Source organism: Amphichorda felina, assembly GCF_050947745.1.
Source record: "Amphichorda felina strain 45539 chromosome Unknown scaffold_8, whole genome shotgun sequence".
Classification (NCBI taxonomy): domain Eukaryota; kingdom Fungi; phylum Ascomycota; class Sordariomycetes; order Hypocreales; family Bionectriaceae; genus Amphichorda; species Amphichorda felina.
The window spans coordinates 2,180,245-2,199,961 of NW_028145042.1; the positions used below are offsets into that span (position 1 = coordinate 2,180,245).

Sequence of the window (19,717 nt, forward strand, 5' to 3'; positions counted from 1 at the left end):
CCAGGACACATCGAATCCAAACTTCTTGACCAACTTCGACCTCTCTCTCCTTTACTTGTCCACGCCCCCACGACCAGACTTTCATACGGCCCCTTTCAATCCGGCCTCGAAGCAAATGCTACTCGGTGTCTGACTTGCTTTGACTGCGCCGGGCTAACCAGCTCGGGCGCCTCCTCCTTATTCACGATGCCTCTCCCCTTCATCTACCATGTCATACAGAATGGCCCCCCAGAATTCGTCGTGGAGCACACCTGGCCGATTGTCTATACGGCGCTCGCCGTTGCAGCGCTCGTCTTGCTCAAGATCTATACCTCCGGCAGCACCAACAAATCCGAGCGCCCTCTGCATGGCAAAGTTGTCATGCTGACTGGCGGCACAACGGGCGTGGGCGCTATGGTCGCCGACGACCTCGCCAAACGCGGCGCTCAGCTCGTCCTCCTCACGCGCCTCGCGCCGTCCGACCCTTTCCTCGCCGAGTACATCCAAGACCTGCGCGACAAGCACGACAACCAGCTCATCTACGCCGAGCAGGTCGACCTCACGAGCCTGCAGAGCATCCGCAAGTTCGCGACAAAGTGGATCGACAATGCTCCCCCCCGGAGACTCGACATGGTCGTGCTCTGCGCGGCAACGCTCACCCCTCCGGGCGGGAAGCGCGTCCAGACCGAGGAGGGCGTCGAGGAGACGTGGATGGTCAACTTCCTCGCCAACTTCCACCTGCTGAGTATCCTCAGCCCTGCGATTCGCGCGCAGCAGTTCGACCGGGACGTGAGGGTCATCATCGCGACGTGCTCCTCGTACATCCGCTCGCCGTCGCTGAAGGACGCCGTCGACGACAAGAACTGGTCCCCGGGGACGGCATACGCACGCAGCAAGCTGGCCCTCACCGTGTTTGGGCAGGCCTATCAGAAGCACCTCGACGCCTACAAGAGACCGGACGGGATCCCCATGAACTCGCGGGTCATTCTTGTGGACCCTGGTCTGTGCCGCACACCTGGAATGCGGCGGTGGCTGACCCGCGGGTCGCTCGCCGGGTTGGCCGTGTACCTGTGCGGATACTTTGTGCCGTGGATCCTGCTCAAGTCGCCCAACAAGGGAGCTCAGTCCCTCCTCTACGCGGCAATGGAGTCCAGCCTGGGGCGCGGTCAGGGGGGCAAGCTGGTCAAGGAGTGCCGCCAGGTGGACTTTGCCAGGTCCGAAGTCATGGACGAGGAAGTGGCCAAGAAGCTCTGGGAGGAGAGCGACGCGCTGATCGAGAAGCTGGAGAAGGCCCAGGCCAAGAAGAGGGCGACCAAGAAGGTCGATGAGGAGAAGGCCGCCAAGAAGCGCGAGGAGAAGGAGAGGATGGAGGAGGTGGAGAGCCTCATGAGCGCTATCAAAAAGGGCAGGACTAAGGAGAAGTCCAAGAAGGAGAAGAGGGACAAGGACAAGGAAAAGGACAAGTCCAAGAGCGACAAGAGCAAGTCGAAGAAGAAAAGCAAAAAGACGGAGTCATAGAATTGGTGACGGGTTGCCATTATTTTGTAGTCTGTATATATAGTCATAGAACGCCACAATATACCATGCATTCGCGCGAACATTACCTACGGTCGTACCCTTCCGCCTCGTTCAGCCCATCCCTGCCACCTAACTACCCTCGTTGTCACGAGGCAATTGGAGTCGTTATGAGCTGAGTGAACGTGAACCTCGCTATTCACAAGTGATTACCGCATACCAGGTGCTCAGGAGCGGAGCATCTGTCTCCAGCGACATACGGTAAGGACACTAGGAAAATGTTGGTGGTGGTGGCCAGCTTCTTGGCGCGCAGGGGAGCAAAGCGGAGGATTTTGAATGCTGACGGATCCGCATGCGATACGACCGACCATGAACATGACATGCGGGGACGAGACGTCGATATTTATCGAAATCATTCTATTGTTATACTGCAGTGTGTTGCGCATATTTCTCGTCCTCAGGTAGACGAACCTAACGCCATCGACGAGGGGCTAAGATATACTGGGATAGGATCGGGGCACGAGGTCTTTGTATGAGGTGGGATGCCATTCACAAGGACAAATGCGCGAACAGAGATTGGCGAATAAAGAAGCAAAATTCTAGATACTGTTGACTCTAATTGCAGCCCTATTTGACGATCGATTCCCTAGTTGAAACGCCCGAAAGAAAAACACATGGCCCCAGTCCGCCCGGACTTTCATCGTCATGGCCAACTCAAAGTTTATACGCAGCGACTGTAGATACTTTCAAACCCGTCAGCTGACTCCGTTGACGATAAAATCACATCGGGAAATCATGTTGCAACAGATGGGTATCAGGTACACTTTAGAATCACTGAAGAACTCATTCCCGTCTTGAAACATATTTTTGGATGTGAAACTTCGTCATAAAAACCTGAGATTTGCGAAGAGCAGAGGGTAAACCTTACCTGACATGCATGGTTCTATTCGATGTCCGTCGAAGAGACAGTCGGGTGAAAGGGGAACCGGTCGAAGTCGTCGAGGGGGAAGATGGGTCTGGAGGCCACCAAGGCAGCAAATGCAGCGACGAGGAGAGCCGAGTAGTTCATTTTTTCCCGACGTGGCGGGATTCTTCTTCAATCGCAAAAATGTTTTCTTGTCTCGATAGGCGTGATGATTTCACTTGGAGCTAGCCAAGCTGTAAGAGCGCAAAGGAACGACGAGTTGGGAATGGCAAAAGAAAGAGCCACTGAGAGATTCGAGAACAGTTTTGAGGGGATACGTAATTTAAGCAAAAGAGAGAACAGCCCAAAAGTGGTGGACAGCCAGACGTCAGTGCCAGATAAGAGAGGAATGACGAAGAAGACGGAGCACGAGCGTGGAGCAGATGGGGAGAGAGAGAAAGAGGTAGGTCGACATATCAAGCTTCTTCACAGCTACCCACAAGGAGGGAGAGCTCTAGGAGTAGAACTCGGGCATCTTGTGAATCGTGACGCAGTGATCGGGGGGTGACCAGGATTGTGTTGGTGTTCCCCTTGCAGATCGGCTGTTGATCGATGCTGTGGGCGAATCGCGGGCCACGATGTGGCGCATCGCCGGACAGCGGGGCATCTGAAGTTCTGGGGCGCTGGAGCCTCTCGACCAACGGACCAACGAGAGTGGCCCGGCAAGTGGGAGACGCGGGATGGCTCGATGGACAGGAAAGAAAGCTCCTGTTTCAGGTCCGGCCATAACCCGGGCATCCAAGGACCGGGATGCCAAGACGCGAGTCGGGAGGCCGTTCACATGGCGGGAAGAGTGCAATATAATGCATTCAACGCCCAACAATCGCGTTTCATCGCGTGCGCCTCTGCGTCCTCTAGAGTTAGATCAGCTGCCGCAGAGACTCTGTCGTGGTTAGAACCTCGGCATCTGGAAGGCTACAACGCAACCTGGAATTTGACAGCAGAGCAAAAGTGGAGTGTTCCCACCACAAACCATTACGGAGCATTCGACTTGAAGCAAGGAACTGACGTTTGGCGGAGGTGTGCATCCGTCTTCGGCCGCAAGTTGTAGGCATTGGCCAATGGTGTTTGGCAGTGTCCATCATAAAGTCCGTCTGTGAATCGATTCTCACTGCTGCTGTTTCGAACATTGTCATAGAGATGGTGTTGCGCCATTGTGGAGTGGTTTCCCTTTGGGCGAATCCATCAGGTACCATTCTCGCGACTTGCCGCTTTTGTTGCCACCATCCGAAGATGCCGCACCTCGCTGCCTTTGATCAAAAGGCCCGGGAAGTTTTCTTGAAGTTGTAGGGCGATTAGATTAGAAGTAAGCTTGCCGGAGGCAGAGAGCGCCATGACCCTCTGCAGCAGCTGGTCCCGAGGAACCAGACGCTGTGTTAGGCGACGCAGGGGCGCCGAGTCTCGAGCATAGTCAGCGCCCTCGTGGTTATGCGTCTCGTTTACAACCTCAACCTTGTAACCGGCAGGAGCAGGCGACACAATCCACCGGCAGGGGCAGTCGCACTTGCGAGAAGAGGTATTGCTCCTGCGCTTGTTTGCCCGCGGCTGATGGACGCCGCCGCGAGTACACGCCAGCGAGGCCTGGTGCAGCTCCCCGTTGGTACGTCTAGTGTGCGACTTGCAGATGGCATGGCCGAGATGCCGTTGCTGGTCTCGCACTGCCTCGATTGCGGACTCGACGTCAGGGAACATGGTCTCGAAGGTGCGGGTGCGAGGAATCTGGATATGGCGGCCCCTAGAGGGCAATTGCTGGGATGGCTCTGGCGGCTCGGCTAATTCCAATGGCACTGACAACGAAGTCAGCCGAGACGGGATTCCCCACGATGGCCATGTCGACGGCCTCTCGAAGATGGTGATGGAGGTGTGCAGCGCAGGGTGCGTAGGCAATCCAGGCAGACCAGGCAGACCAGGCAGACCAGGCAGACCAGGCAGACCAGGTTGAGCAGCTTGGGCAGCCTGCGCCGGCCATGTCGGGTGCTGATCGCCCATGATCCGATATTGTTTGTGGGCTCGGGACGGCGACGCGATTACGCCATCGACGGGCAGAGGAGCGAGGTGGGTGGGTGTTGACGTGTTGAGTGGGCAGTTTCACGTTTCTCATGGAAGGAAACAGCTGAGTCGGGCGCCGGCAACACATTTGGCCGGCTCCACATCGCCAACCTGGAGGTAGGTATCCGTACCTGTATTATGTCCAGTTGTGCTCATACTAGTTATGTAGTGCAGTGCTCCCGAGTCGTGCCTGATGATCCTGATCACACATGCTTCGATCAGTGAGTGGCACGATTAATTCCCCGGCATTTCAGAGGCTGTGCATGCTGATCAGTATTTCGTTATCACTGATGGAAACTATCAAAAATCCCCTGCTTGCCTTTGTGCTTTGCGCCAGCCCTTCCTCTGAGTTTCGCACTGAAGACAGCTATCCCCAGTAAGTATTTCCTCCATGGTCGCAAGGACTTAAGTGTCGACTGTCCACACCGCCATGTCTATACAGCAGCCTAATCTTGGTTGTAGCGGTGTTTGACTAATATAGGGCAACTGAGTGCCTTGAGGGCTATCTGCAAATGGTTTCTCAATAAGGCTGGTGTTTGCTTTTGCCTGTAAGCCCCGGGCAAGTACATAAGTGCCATGACCTGAGGCCGTGGCTCTTAGTTCTTGAGAGCAGTAAACACGGAGTGCCTGGCTAACAAGTGGATCTGGTTCTCCGGGTCTCCGGCCCCGCAGCCCCGCGACTCCCGACATCCGAATCCGCCGTCTCCGGCTGCCCTGTAACGGTAGTTCCTTCATTTTGCTACTCCTAAAAATATATATATATGCATGTTGACAAGATCCATAGACGCGCGCAAGGTTCACAAATCACCACAGTACGTTGCAGGATTCTACTCGTCCGAGGATGTAGCGGTTCGGATCGTCTTCTCGCCGAGGCGGCTTTTGGATCGTACTGATCATCGAGCATGAATTTGAAGGCTAGTCTCATCTAACTACCAAAGTGGAGTGAACTGGAATCATCCAACACAGCTTCAAGACTGGTATTTCTCGAGTAGCTTCCCTTGCACCACGCCCCCGAGCACGTACAGGGTTGCGCAGTTCAGGATTTCGAGCGTCGACACCTCAACGCCCATCCATCGCTGTATCCAGCTCTTGAGCTCCAGGCACACCAGGGAGTCGAGGCCAATCGAAGCCAGCGGCGCCTCTACGTTGACCTGCTTGTCTCCTTGCATGATGAGATCGAACAGGGCCTTGCCCATCTCTGTGCCGAGGTAGACGGGCGTATCGGGAGACTGGAGAAGGCCGAGATTGGAGCGAGTGCCGCGGATGAATTGGGTCAGCTCATCGTTGGACGACGAACCTGAGCCGCCGGCTGCTGATGACTTCAGCTGGTGCGCCTCAAAGTTGTGATACGCAAGCATCCTCCGATCCTTGCGCCACGGAATGCGACTGGATGCCATGGGCACCGTTGACCGCATGCCCATGGCCAGCAGAGTTGGTTGCACATGGCGCTGTACTGGACCAAGACCGTTCGTCGCACCGTCCTCCAGCTCGGGCCCGACCTGTGGCTGCCTGAGCAGCAACTCGATGCAGTCGAGGAGCTCCATCTCCGAATTGAACCATTGTCCCATTGACCGTGCGGCCTCGGCGGCCGTCGCGTTCTCTGCGACGAACCCGGCGTCCTTGATGAAGCCAACGTTTAGCACGCTGGCCGCCAATCCTATCTGCTGGCGGTAGTTCGCAAAGGCCTCCACAAACGTGTTTCCGGCATGGTAGTTGGCCTGGCCGTACCAGCCCCCGGTTGCCGCCGTGGAGCTGAAGAGGAAGAAGAAGTCGAGCGCTGTATTTGGCTGCTCCTCCAAGATGGCGTTGTGAAGGTTCCAGGTGCCCTGAATCTTGGGCTCAGAGGCCGCAACCCAGTCTTCCCATTCCATCTTGGAGAAGTTGGCATCCCGCAGCACCAGCGAGGCCTGCAAAACGCCGCCTAATGGGTGTTTTGCTGTTCTTACGGCCTTGACGACGTCTTCGTACCTGGACACGTCCCCCGCCACCAACCTTGCCTCGCATCCTAGTGTGGCCAGTTCTTGCGCGAATTGAATGTGCTCGGGCGAAGAACCTGCAGACCGTGACAGAAACACAATCTCCACGGCTCCCCTCTCTACCAGCCAAGTCGAAATGGCGCGGCCGAGGCCGCCCAGTCCTCCAACGAAGAGGTACGACTTGTCACCGCCGAGCCGGAGAGGGTCGGAAAGGAGCTCTGCGGGGAATTCGTCAGGCGTGGGCATTGCTAGTACGGATTTGCCAATCTGCTGGTCAAGCTGTACGTCTCGGAAGGCGTCTGAGATCTGGAGAGCCGAGTGTTTTCTAGATGCCACAACTGGTTCAATGCGCCCTTCTTTCCACAACGCGAGGACGCGCTGCAGCAAGTTCCCGACTACTTTCGGTCGGCAGACAGAGAGGTGGGCCAGGTCAATGCCAATGTAGGTCTGGTTTGGCCTGCTTTCCACGGCTAAACCTGCCGAGTTCTGGCCCCTGATATCGATGAAAGTCCCCAGGCTAGCTAGGCATTTCCAGGACAAGGTTGCCAGGTCGCCAGACGAGGAGTTGAACACCACGTCAACGCCGTGGCCGTTGGTCAGGGCCATGATGTCAAGTATGCTGAACTTGCTTGACTCGAAGACATGATCTTTCGGAACATCGAGCTTGGCCGTCACGTAGTCGAGTTGTTCTTGACTGTTAACTATGCAGAACACCTGTTTCCCCCACATCTTGGTTAGCTGACTATCAAAACGGCAGGATACAGCGTCAGCGTCGAGAAAGCGACTTGCCTCAGCGCCGGTCATCCGCGCAACCTGGACGGCCGCGATTCCCACATCTCCAGCGGCCGAATGGATCAAGACACTCTGAAAAGCACAGTCAGCACGTCATGACAAGGCATGAAAATACGCTTGCCGCATAGGTAAGGTGGTTAGTTACTCACCATGTCGTTCCCTAGATGCGCTCTATCAACCAGGGCATGGAGGGCGGTGCAGTAGGGGAAAGGGATATGAGCGGTTTCCTCAAGACTCTTTCCATCCGGAATACCAAAACACAAATCTTGGGGCACAATGTTGCTCGTCGCCAATGAGCCAAGAGCAAGACAGCCGATGCGATCGCCCGCCTTGAACTGGTCTACTCCGGGGCCGACTTCTGAGATGATACCAGCACAATCAACACCGAGCCCCTCGAGAGCCTCCATGGAGGCAGAGCTGTCCTGCGCGATGAAGACATCCTGCATCAAAATGTCAGTCAATGAAGAGATAGCCTCTGCGAGCATAATCTTGCCATGCGTTGTTGGATAGGAACAAATTTGAAATAACCACTCACCCTGGAACTCACGCCAACCGTCTTCACAGTGACCCTGACTTGACCAGTCTGAAGAGGCTGCGGCTTGAGAGCCTTCCAGAGCAGGCTGTTGCTGTTCATCACGCCCGGCTTGCGCTGTGCAACCTTCCTGACCACCAGGTCGGCCGGCAAGCGACTCTTGAGTTTCTGATGGACCTTGATGTACGAATATCTGCTGATGAGGGTGCTGCCACCAACATATGCCCACTCGTGCTCGGGCTCAATGTACTCGTCGGAAGCACGCTGTTCAAACCGCCCAAGCACGCTCGGCACGATGCTCGCCGCGGCCGCAAAGTCCTCGAGCTCGAGCGTGGCAATCTCAAGCTGCATGTCATTCCGCCAAACGCGCGCAGCGCCCAGGACGGGAGCAAAGTCCGGGTTGTTGACCTGGCCGACCTGGCACAGGCCCGTGAGCCACAAGATGCCGCACGACGCTTCCTTGGCCGCACCAAGGAAGCGCTGGAGAAGGACGAGCTTGTCGGCGTCCAGGGGGACGAAGAACGGCGATGCCATATCTAGCACAGCAATGATGTCCTGACCGGGACGAAGCTCAGTGGGCGAGTCTTCCAGGGTGGTTTGATCGACTTGGTAGCCCGCGGCCGTGAGCGAGGCGACGATGGACTCCGGGACCGCTTGCGACCTGTGGCGCACAACAGTCACCCGCTTGGTGGACTTGAGAGATGTCCGGGGCTGGCTGACAATGTTGTTGTTCATGTAGCCATCGTGCATGGACGTCACATTGTCGAAGCCTGCGTTGGCCAGCTCCTCCGTCCATCGGTCAATCTCGACATACGGCGCCTCGGTGCGGCCATCGTCGTGCCCGTACCACCAACCGGCCAGAACACCAAAGACGCCGGCCCACATGGTGCGAGGGGCAAGCTCCTGCAGGAGAAGGCGGCCCTCGGGGTGAATCAGCTTCCGCACGTGAGAGAGGGTGCGGTGCAGGCTCTCGGTGGCGTGCAGGACGTTGTACGCGATGACGAGGTCGAAACCCTCGGCCGGGAAGCCCTGCTCCACGGGGTCTTTGGAGATGTCGAGCACGGCAAACTCGATGCCCGTGTAGTCCTTGAAACGCTCCTTGGCGTCGTTGAAGAAGCCTGCGCTGATGTCCGTGTACGTGTAAGACAGATACATGGCCTCGCCCTGCGCCGACATCAGGTTCGGCAGAACCGTCGAGGTGGCCCCTCCCGTGCCGGCCCCGATCTCGAGGACGCGCAGGTTCGGCCGCTTGTGCGCCATGAGCGACAAGAAGCCCGAGAGATCCGCATACTCCAGCAGGAAGTCGTACACCTTCTGGAGGGCTCCGTTGGCAAGCAGCACCTCCAGCTCACTGGTGCTCCCGTCGAAGATGCCCTTGCAGTTCCGGGCCACCCTGTACAGAGCCGTCGCGGGTCCGTAGGCCGGGCTGTCGGCTAGCTCCCTGTACATGTCCTCGATCATCTGGTTCCTCCGCTCGCTGTCCAGAGCCAGCAGGTCGACCGCGTCCGGCACGCCGAACCAGGTGAATCCTTTCGACAGGACCTCTTCGATCCGGTCGTCTATCCATTTGCGGAAGTGGTTCAGGAACTCGCGCGTGGGCGGCGCTGCACCGCGCAGGCGGTCCTGGATTTCCGCGTAGCAGAGAAGAGACAGCCTGTCGAGAGGTTGGGGCTCCCGTCCTTCGGACTTGATGCCGGTCTGCCGAATGAACGAGGCTGCGTTGACAAAGTCAATGTCTTGCTTCCACTCGAGCTCGGCAGCTCCGTGGGAATGGCTGCTCTCGTCGCCGTCGATGGCTTCGGCGATGTAACTCAGCTGCCAGCCCCTGGATCTCACGACGACTTCGCCACCGCCTTGCGCGGAGACGGCGACCACGTCCCCTGTCATGGAGTTGGGCTTCTTCTGCGTAATCTCGCACTGCAGTCTCAGCTCCTCCGTCCCAGGTGACGGCGGGCGCATGTAGAACTCGTCGATGGATTGGATGACCGCGAGCCTGTTGAAGTTGCGAGTCAAGCCCCGCGAAGACGCTGAGAACAGCGCCTGAGGGATGCCGTCCAGCGAACCCGGGAAGATGGAGTAGTACTTCTCCTCGCCGGGGCGGAGGTCTATCTTGACGGAGGCTGCGAGCCGGTCGCTCAGGGGGTCGGCTGTGATCTTGTGCAGCGGGGTGAAGCGAGCACCGTATTCCAGCCCGAGTGAGCGAAACCTGCGGTACCACGCCTTGGAGGAGCACTCCCTGGCGTAGTGCTTGGCTGCCGCCTCGGCCATTCCAGGAGCCGTCTCGCGGTGAGCCTCATTGCCCCCGCCACGGACTCGGCCGAGGGCATGCTTGGTCCAGCTGCCGTTGCCGTAGCTCGAGATGCTGAAATCATACCAAACCCCATCGGCGGAGTTGGACGAGTCCACGAGGTTGAGCTGCGTGATGACCTCCTTCTCGTCATCTCCGGTCAGCACCAAGGCGTTCCTCAGATGAACCTTCTCACATGTAAAGTCGCTCTCCCCCGTCATCTGTCTCACGGCCTCGCCCGCCATGCAGAGGTACGAAACGCCTGGCACAATGACATCGCCCTCGATCTCGTGGTCTTTGATCCATGTCGCGTCCTCGAGGCGCATTACGTTTCGCCACGCCGGGTTGAATGAAGTGCTCTCCGCGATTCTGGCGCCAAGCAGTTCGTGATGGAGAAACTCCCGAAGCCGGTACTCTCTCGCCAGCCGCGATTCCTTCCAGATGGGCTCTTCGTAGTGCCACGGGTACAGAGGCAAGTCCGTCAGCAGCTTTCCGCCGCCCATTACACGTTCAAAGTCCACCGGGTGGTTGAGCAAGTAGAGCTGGCCCACGGCTCGGAGGACTTCCTCGTTGGAGTCCTTGCCACGCGTGAGAACGCTGACATACTCGTCTTTCGAGCTCTCGGCCTTCAGAATCTGCCGAATAGGCCCGGCGAGAGCTGAATGGGGACCAACCTCAAGGAAGACCTTGCTCTCGGTGGAGGCACGGATGGTTCCCGCCAACGCCTGCGCAAACTTGACCGGCGAAACGAGGTTATCGACCCAGTATGCAGCTCCGAGCTCGCCCCCGTGGGCAAGATCTTTGTTGGTCACGCTGGAGATGAAAGGGATGCCTGGGTTGCGAGGCTCGAGGTGAGGAGCAATCAGATCGTGGTACTGGCGTGCGTATTCTTGCATGTGATCTGTTCAAGAGGCGCAAACGTTAGAAGCAGAGAAACTCACGGAGACCAGGGGTACCTTGGTACGGTGGTGAGACAAAAAGCCTGGGGTGGATGAAGGGATCTTACGGGAATGGTATGCTCTGTCAACCTGCAAGGCGCGAGCAAGCATGGCGGGATCATCCTGCTTGATCTTGGCAATGACCTCGTCCAGAACTTGCTTGTCACCTGTCAGAGTGACGCTGCTGGGGCTGTTTTCACAACCAACAAGGACGCCGGGCTGAAGATAGGGTTGCACCTCGTCGGCGCCGAGACCGATGGCCGCCATGCCACCCCTAGAAGGGTCGATACCTTGCAGGACCTTGCCACGGTAATATGCAATGATGATGGCTTCCTTTCGGGTTATCGCGCCGCTGGCGTAAGCAGCGGCGATTTCTCCTGAAGAGTGGCCGACCACGGCCTCGGGCTTGATGCCGTACTCCCAGAGTAGTTCGACCAGCGCCACCTGCAACGCGGTGCAGCAAGGTTGGGAGAGCTCTGCTTCCGACACACGCGAGATCTTCTTGGGCGCAAGTAACTGATCTTGATGCGGGTTAGTAAGGTGGTTGTGAGGTTACACTTGGGGGCATGCGCCACGTACCCTTGAGTTTCCACTTGGGACCGTCACTCAGCTGCTGCAGGACTGAATCCATCTCCTCGATGGTGTTGCGGAACGCCTTGACGGATTTGATCAGCCCCTTGCCCATCGTCGCCCACTGCGCCCCTTGTCCACTGAATACGAAAACCAGTTTCCCGGGCTCGTAGTGTCCGTTGCGGGTCGAATAGAAGGGAACCCAGTCGTCTATGCCGTTCGCGACGCAGAAAGCACGGTGGCTTAGAGTCTCTCTCTTGGTGGCCAGGGTATAGGCCATATCTGTCAGACGATCGCCGTGAGCAAGGGAGTAGGACTGGTGGTTCTGGACCATTCTCTCCAATGCTCTGGGATGCTTCGCCGAGAACACGACGAGCTTCGAGACAGGGGCGAAAGAGCCATTCATCACCTCTTTGGCGTCGGCAGTCCCGTTGGCATCGGACTTGCTTCTGGAAGCCAGGACGTGACCGGCCGAGGCGAGCAATGCGGATGCATTGGAGCCGCCGATTCCGTACGAGCTGACGCCAACTACCTTGTCCTTGTCCTCAGGCCAGGGTGTGGCTTTGAGGGGCACCTTCAACTGCGCCTCCTCCCACGGGATCTTGGGGTTCGGCTTGGAGAAGTTCAGATTCGGCGGGAGCATGTCGTTCTCGAGGGCAAGCGTCATCTTGACTACCCCGGCCAGACCGGCCGCGCCCTCTGTGTGGCCAATGTTGGACTTGACCGATCCTATCCATACTCCGCCGTGTCCGCCAAAGACGCTGGCCACCGATGCTGCTTCGAGAGGGTCGCCGACGGCGGTCCCCGTGCCGTGGCACTCGATCATGGCGGTTTTGGAGAAGTCGGCGTTTCCAGCGAGAGCGTGCGTTCGCCGAATCAACTCGGCCTGCTCCACCGGATTGGGCGCCGTCATAGTCGAGGACTTGCCGTCAGCGCCGACGGCCGTCGAGAGCACCACGGACCGGATCGTGTCTCCGTCGCGCACGGCATCGCTGAGCTTCTTGACGTAGACTGCCAACACGGCCTCGCCGCGCGCGAAGCCGTCGGCGTCGGCGCTGAAGGGCTTGACGAGGCCCGAGGGCGAGAGCACGCCGTGGCCCCGGAACGCGACCGTCACCGTGGGCGCGTAGATTATGCTCGACCCAAGCACGACGGCGGACTCGCACTCGCCCGAGTACAGCGCCTGGCAGGCTTCGTGTAGCCCCGTGAGCGACGAGCTGCAGGCCGTGTGCACCGTCACGCTGGGACCGACGAGGTTGAACTCGTAGCTGATGCGGTTGGCGAGCACAAAGTCAAAGGTGCTGGTCAGGTCATAAGGATGGCGCGTCTGAGTGTCACGGGCGTCCAGTTCCTGCCGGTCGCCGCCAAAGTTGCAGGCGTAGACGCCGACTTTGCGGCCCCTGAGATCGCTCGGCTTCTGGCCCGCACTCTGCAAGGTCTCGTAGACGACCTCGAGGGCAATTCGCTGTTGGGGGTCCAGGATCTCGACCTCGCGCTTCGTCATGGACCAGAACGATGTGTCGAGATTGCGGATGTCGATGTGGTCGAGGAAGTAGCCGTACCGGCTCGGCACATGGCCGTCCTTGTCCGGGTGGTACCAGCTGTCGACGTTGTACCGGTCTTTGGGCACCGGACACCGGCCGCTCTTCCCATTGACCAACATGTCCCAGAAGCTGGGGACGTCGGTGACGCCACCCGGAAGCCGGAGGCCAATGCCACAGATGGCGATGGGCTCCAGTCCAGGCTTCTCCCCGTTGCCCTGGGGCTCGCCATTGGTGGTGCTGGCCCCGTTGTGAACGCCGTGAAGGGCCATCATGAACTGACTTGTGTGATTACGGGTAATTGAGTCTTAGTATGACCCAATAAGTGTGTATTGGTAACTATACCTACATGTAAATCTTGGTTCTACATCCCTCTAGATCAGAGCCAATGGGTGAGGTAAGTTAATATGTCATGTCCCTCCCGCCGTATGCGACATCCTAGGCGCGATATCTGGCCAGAGAGCAACCCCCAACACGGCCAATCGGAATAAAAGACCATCTGCTTACCTTTTCAACTAACACTTGAGGTATCCTTATTAGCATTAGCAAGACGCCACGCCGCTATCAGGGATCAGACATGCCACGTCACCTTCTACCTGCAGACTGCATGCCAATATCTACGCGGGCAATGCTTGGTCAAGCAGGAGAATCCCTAACATATCCCATCGGGTTAGGGGAGCCCCGTTGAAAAGCCACAGGGATACACCCCGTGGTTGCTGACCATGGACTGTACATCCGAAAGGGGCTGGTATTGGCATGCGGAGAATACCTATCTCCTTTGGTCAGTCAGCCCACATTGCCAACAGTAAGCGATTCAGAAAATGGAGGTGCTGTAAACTCCGTACACATATACTCGGAGCTCGTTTGTCAAGCCCCTGTCCACTGTCTACAACTCCCATCTCCTGAGTGACGTTTTACCTAGCGCTTGCTGTTCCGGAATACTTGGGTGGCCTCAATCTGGTAGATACCTTACAACGAGCTCTGTACGAGGCAGTAGTAACTCTATCTCTGGCCCTCTTTTCAGAAATACAGCACTTATTGCGTTGGTATCTGCCGCCTCCCCCCCCCTTCTAGCTCTATTCGTTATCTTTGAACCGACCCCTGTACCTCATTACGCCTCAAGACGATCTCTCATCGATCGCCTCACACAATCTGACCATCCTCCCGGACACTGTCTTCTACCTGACCAATCTCGCTAATCAATGCGCAGCAATCCATAGATACCAGCAGCCACCAGTGAAACAAACATGAACAAGTGACCCCTGAAGTTCCCTTTGGGCCCACCCCCAATATCATACTCAGGCCTATAGTTCCCGCCTGCGACGCGCCTCCTCTGCATCCTGTCCCACGCCCTGAACATAGGGAAGACGTGGTAAGTCGAGAGAGACCAAGTCAGTGCGGTGCCGATGGGGCCAAAGCTGCCGACTCCTTGGAGAAACATGTACATTCCGCAGATGACATTGAGGGTGAGCAGCGTGCCAGCGTAGCTCTGGCATACGAGCACAGCCTCACGGCTTGGGCTGGGATCGTGAAGTTGTAGGCCGGGTTGGCGGAAGAGAGATGAGATCGCCATCAGCTCTAGCAGGAAGTGCATGCTGATGGGTATGTTGGCAAGGTGGAACATCTTCGTCGTGGCTCCGCTGGTTGCTCGAGACGTCTGAAAGCGGCTTGAAGACTTGGTGAGTGATTCAGAGGGTGACTGGAGTGCTGTGGTTAATTGTAGTGGAGATGGTGTCATCAAGATCGTGTCGGCTGGCGGATGGGTGGCGGACTTGTCTCCCTACCCAAAGCGTTCACGCGTGTTTAGTGATATACGGTTCCTAGAAGGCCTCAAAGGCGGAGGAGGATCCCCTGTGATAAGTGAAGACACCCATTTCTCCATATCACCTAAGACCTAATGCCCACCCGCATACATATGCACGGGGACATCTTGGCTGAAAACCATGCTTGTCCTGGGTCTACCTACTAGCTACGACATATGTACAGTAACACAACCATATGCACTGGTACCTACATGCATATGCACGGAGACGTCTTGGCTGGACCTCACTTGGCATTGGTCTACCTACTAGCTACGACATAGGTACAGTACCACACCAGTATGCATTGTCTGCGCAGTGGACCCTGAGATAACGCCGGTCCGGTCCAGAGTCGCACCAGCAATGGTGGCAGGTATTTACATTGGGAACGACTGCCCTATGATGTTGTTCTGGAAAGTTACCCATCTCTCCTGTATCAACCACCATCTCGCTGCATCTAACGGCAGAGCTCTTAGTCAACCAAAACATGCAGGACAAGAAAGCCTTGCCCCTCCAAGGCGTCCGCACCATAATTATTGGTGCCGGATTTGCCGGCCTGTCGGCCGCCATTGAGCTGGCGAGACTGGGCGCTGCAGTACGACTTTTCGAGGCGTCTCAAGACTTGAAAGCACAAGGTTGGTGGTACTTTGAAACCGATGCAACGTTCGAGGAGAGATTCTGTGATTGCTCATCTTCTTGCCACCACCAGGGGACGTCATTCGCTTCGAGGCCAACGCGTCCAGAGTCATGGAGCCCTGGGGCCAGGTTCTTGAGGAAGCCGTCAAAGCGGCCGCGCCGTTGGACAAGTTGGAGATCATGGACCATCATGGGAAGCTTCTACTGGAACAGCCGCTGGACACCGTCTTCGACGGGTACCCCAATGTTTACGTCAACCGTGGCCACGTCCAAAGGCTGATGGTCGATCACGCCATCTCTCTGGGAGTCGAAATCAATCTGGGGTTCCCGGTCTCGCAGGTGTTCGAGACCGACACCAAGGCGGGAGTCCGCATCCGACACGAAACGTACGAGGCTGACTGCGTCCTGGCCGGCGACGGCGTCAAAAGTAAGGCCAGGTCTGTCGTCACCGGCCTGGCTGATCGGCCTAAGAAGAGCGGGTTTGCCATCTACAGGGCCTGGTTCCCCTTGAGCGCGCTTGAGGGCGATGCTTCATTGGGGGATCTGATTCACGCCAAGCGTCCACTGTGTAAGCTGTGGATTGCGCCGGACTCGCACGCCATCCTGACGACCAACCTCAACATGCGTGCTGCAACCTGCTTTCTGACGCACAAGGTACATGGCCAGTCTCATACGCCCCCACTCCTCACAATGCATAAGGATCTGTGCTGACATGGATGTTCGGTCTGTGCTTGACTGCAGGACGTGTCAGACGTGCACGAAGATTGGAACCAGCGGGGAGATGTTGGGGATATGCTTGCGGGAGTGCAAGGGTGGGATGCTCAGCTCTCGCGCATCATCAAGAACATCCCATCGGAAGGACTCATCGACCACAAGATGCTGTGGCGGGACCCTGTTCGGAAGTGGGTGTCCGAAAGGGGCCGTATCTGCCTTTTAGGCGACGCAGCCCATCCTCATCTCCCCACGTCTGGCACAGGAGGAGCACAGTCCTTTGAGGACTCGGCGACCATCGGAAGCCTGATGACCGAGTCCGCGGAGAGGAACCAGGACGGGAAGCCAGACATGCCCCTCGTCTTCCAGGCCTATGAGAAGCTAAGGTAAGCTGACTATGGAGCTTGCGACGTTGCTGCTGACTTGAAACTTACGAGGAGCAGATACGAGCGCACAAGCTTGACGCAGCGCATGGGGTGGGAGACCAGACACATCTGGCACCAGACTGACTGGGACGCGGTGGCAAGGGATCCCAATGTTCTCAGGATGCCGCAGCCTGCGTGGCTCCTGGGCCACGACGCCAGGAAGTACGCCGTGGACAACTACGATGCAGTCATCTCTCACCTGCAGCACGGCACGCCCTTTGTCGGAAGAAACGTGCCCGAGGGACACGTGCATGAGGACTGGACTGTGGAAATGCTATTGGGCCGCGAGGGGCAGGTTGCTGAGGAGGACTTCTACAAGGTGAGAGACTGGTAGAGGTAGAGAGCTGTTGTAGGACTGTAGGATCGTCAAATGCCACCTACCCCGCAATAACACGAACCGTCCGAGCTACGGGGCCCTCATGCACGAGCTCTAATGCACAGGGGGTTGCCGTCTGTTAGTCTGTATTGCACCACGGGCCAGGGGCCCCATACGCACACGCCTAGACGATCCCCCACGGGTAAACGCGTAGCTACATCCGCGCCCGGGCGGGGAATTAAAAGCCGCCACGCCCAGGCACGCACATCATGTCAGCACTCATCCCCGGGTATACGACGTAGTAGTCGGGTCCGTGGCCACGTGATAGCTCGAGTGTGCAAGTCATCTATCTGGTGGCATGACAAGGGGTGTGTTTAGTCACTGCTTACAGTCCTGCAGCACCTGTCAGCGTGAGCCGCCGGACGCCCAGAACGTGATATCCTCTGGTCCTCGAGGGCATTGGCTGTGGGATAGGGAGCAATGCATCTCAATCGCGGGATGCAGAGGTCGAACGATGGGCATCATCATCATCAGCCTGGATGTCTCAATTGATCCCTTTTGCTGATCCTATCTTCGTATAATCCGTATACGTGCGCATGCCCTGCTCAACACCCATACCTGCCTACCTGGGCAACCATGGAGAACAAATATACTTGGCATGTTGCCTGAGAGACCATACCGGCGCGATGGGTGTGGTGTGCCGCTAGCCCGGGCCGTGCCGGCGATTACGGAGTACCGCGGCGTGGCGGGCGGGTGGGGTTTTGAGTGCATGTACCTTAATATGCGGGACGACCGGGGCTTGCAAGACCTCGGAAGAGTATTGCCCTCTACGTATTGCTGATAAGAAAAGGAACCTGGTGATCACTGTGACCAAAGAGGCAACAAAGTCCCGCCAAGTGACATTGCCAATTCACATCCTTGCGGCGGCCTCTACTTCGTACCGACACACAGAATACCCAACACTCTCGCCAAGTTCAGGTGGATGCTGACGCCTTGCGCCCTGCTCGGCACACCCACCTCCTCGATCGGCTCCCCATCTCCACGACCCAGTCGGGGTGTGGACCGACAGCGTACTTGAATGAACCAGGATGGGATACCCACTCTCTCCCTCCCCTCGTGCTTCTGATGCTTCTCACAAAGCGCCCGCAAGGCTCAACTTGCACTACTCGTCAACTTTCTGGAGCCTCTTAACTGGTCTCCAAACCCCAACTGCTGAACGCCAGTAGGCAGCTATCCAGTCAACACCACAATGGGTTCCGTGCCAGCTGTATCGTCGCCATGCCCCGAGCTGTGGATCACCGGCCTGGGTTCCCAGTACCCGCCCTACCTGCTCCCGCCGGAAAAGTTCAGAGCTCTGGCGTCCAGGTTCCATGACATGGAAAGGCCTGTGTAGGTGTCTCTGATGGCCATGTATGCCAGGATCATCCGGCAGCATAGAAAGCTAACGCCCACCATGGTGGCAGTCTACAGAAACTATTCCGCATGACATTCTCGAGTGGGATTGAAACACGGGCGTCGACCCTCAGCCTCGACACGGGCTTCTGCTGCCAGCAGCAAGTACCCAGCATCAGTGACATTGACAGTAACTTCCGCAAGTCGGGCGTCGACCTCACCGCGCAGGCGTGCCGCAAGGCTTTGCGAGAATTCTGTCCCGATCTCGATGACGCCGCAGAGCGAATCACCCACACCGTCTCGTGCCAGGGCGGCATCCAAACATTCCCGGGGTACGACTTCCATGTTGCGCGGCAGCTCGGGCTCGGCCACGACGTCGAGCAGATCCTTCTGCAGGGCGTCGGCTGCGCCGGCAGCATGTCCATCCTGCGGGTTGCGGCCGAGATTGCGCTTGGCGCCGAAGCATTGGGGAAGCCAGCCCGGATACTATGTTTTGCCTGCGAGCTGAATGTGCCCTACTCGCGCCATTTCTACGCCGAGGCAGAGGCGGCCACGGACGAGGAAAACATGGATATCGCAGGCTCGTTGTTCAGTGACGGCGCGGCTGCCTTTGTGCTTTGCAACAAGTATGGCCTGGATTCCGACGATGACGACGAGGACGGCGGCAGCCTTCCACTCTTCCAGCTCGTCGACTGGGAGCGCGCCATCACCGCCGGCACAGTGCAGAACATGGGTGCCCGCATCAAGCCGACGGGCTACACCAGCACCATCACCAAGCAGGTACCGGAGCTGACGCGGAACTCAATCCCGCCTCTGTTCGAGCGCTGCTTTCGTCGGTACAAGGAGAAGACCTGTCGGTCGCATCTCGGCATCGAAGACCTTGACTTTGCTATTCACCCTGGCGGCATGGCTAGTAAGTCTACATCTAAATACAGACATAGAACACCATCATACTACCCCCCCTGATTCTGAAGGTGCCATGCTGACATCGTCTTTACCACACTCAAAGTCATCGAAAACGTCCAGCAGGCCCTGAGCCTGGGCGAGAAGCAGCTTCAAGCAACACGGCAGATCTATCGAACGCGAGGCAACAGCGGCAGTCCGTCGGCTCTATGCGTTCTGGACCTCCTTCGGACGCTGAAAGACCCAGGCAAGGACGACGTGGTGGCTATGGCGTTTGGGCCTGGTCTCGCTAGCGAGATGGCGGTATTGAGCCGATGTCGTCGCGGTTGAGGCTCCTTATCCGGGGGTGATGTCCTTGTAATAGCCCCCCTAGAGATTGTTTATTATCCATA

The 19,717-nt window shown here is 57.4% G+C and overlaps 5 protein-coding genes across 5 annotated transcripts; 3 read left to right on the plus strand and 2 right to left on the minus strand.

Annotated features, from left to right (window-relative positions):
- Positions 1 to 186: 186 nt before the first annotated feature.
- Positions 187 to 1,497, plus strand: ACO1O0_008348 (putative oxidoreductase; the record flags this gene model as incomplete). The annotated part of the gene is made up of 1 exon (XM_083197712.1): positions 187 to 1,497. One exon carries the CDS (start codon positions 187 to 189, stop codon positions 1,495 to 1,497), a length of 1,311 nt encoding a protein of 436 aa, XP_083047180.1.
- A 2,146-nt stretch (positions 1,498 to 3,643) lies between these two features.
- On the minus strand, positions 3,644 to 4,447 carry ACO1O0_008349 (uncharacterized protein; the record flags this gene model as incomplete). Its single annotated transcript, XM_083197713.1, has 1 exon — positions 3,644 to 4,447. The coding sequence occupies one exon, from the start codon at positions 4,445 to 4,447 to the stop codon at positions 3,644 to 3,646; it is 804 nt and encodes a 267-aa protein (XP_083047181.1).
- Positions 4,448 to 5,475: 1,028 nt separating this feature from the next.
- On the minus strand, positions 5,476 to 13,415 carry ACO1O0_008350 (type I polyketide synthase; the record flags this gene model as incomplete). The annotated part of the gene is made up of 5 exons (XM_083197714.1): positions 5,476 to 7,347; positions 7,425 to 7,715; positions 7,811 to 10,995; positions 11,101 to 11,553; positions 11,612 to 13,415. 5 exons carry the CDS (start codon positions 13,413 to 13,415, stop codon positions 5,476 to 5,478), a joined length of 7,605 nt encoding a protein of 2,534 aa, XP_083047182.1.
- Positions 13,416 to 15,429: 2,014 nt separating this feature from the next.
- On the plus strand, positions 15,430 to 17,048 carry ACO1O0_008351 (FAD-dependent oxidoreductase; the record flags this gene model as incomplete). The annotated part of the gene is made up of 4 exons (XM_083197715.1): positions 15,430 to 15,577; positions 15,652 to 16,232; positions 16,320 to 16,675; positions 16,733 to 17,048. The coding sequence occupies 4 exons, from the start codon at positions 15,430 to 15,432 to the stop codon at positions 17,046 to 17,048; spliced, it is 1,401 nt and encodes a 466-aa protein (XP_083047183.1).
- Positions 17,049 to 18,512: 1,464 nt separating this feature from the next.
- ACO1O0_008352 (uncharacterized protein) lies at positions 18,513 to 19,655 on the plus strand (the record flags this gene model as incomplete). The annotated part of the gene is made up of 2 exons (XM_083197716.1): positions 18,513 to 19,335; positions 19,432 to 19,655. The coding sequence occupies 2 exons, from the start codon at positions 18,513 to 18,515 to the stop codon at positions 19,653 to 19,655; spliced, it is 1,047 nt and encodes a 348-aa protein (XP_083047184.1).
- Between the last annotated feature and the right edge of the window lie 62 nt (positions 19,656 to 19,717).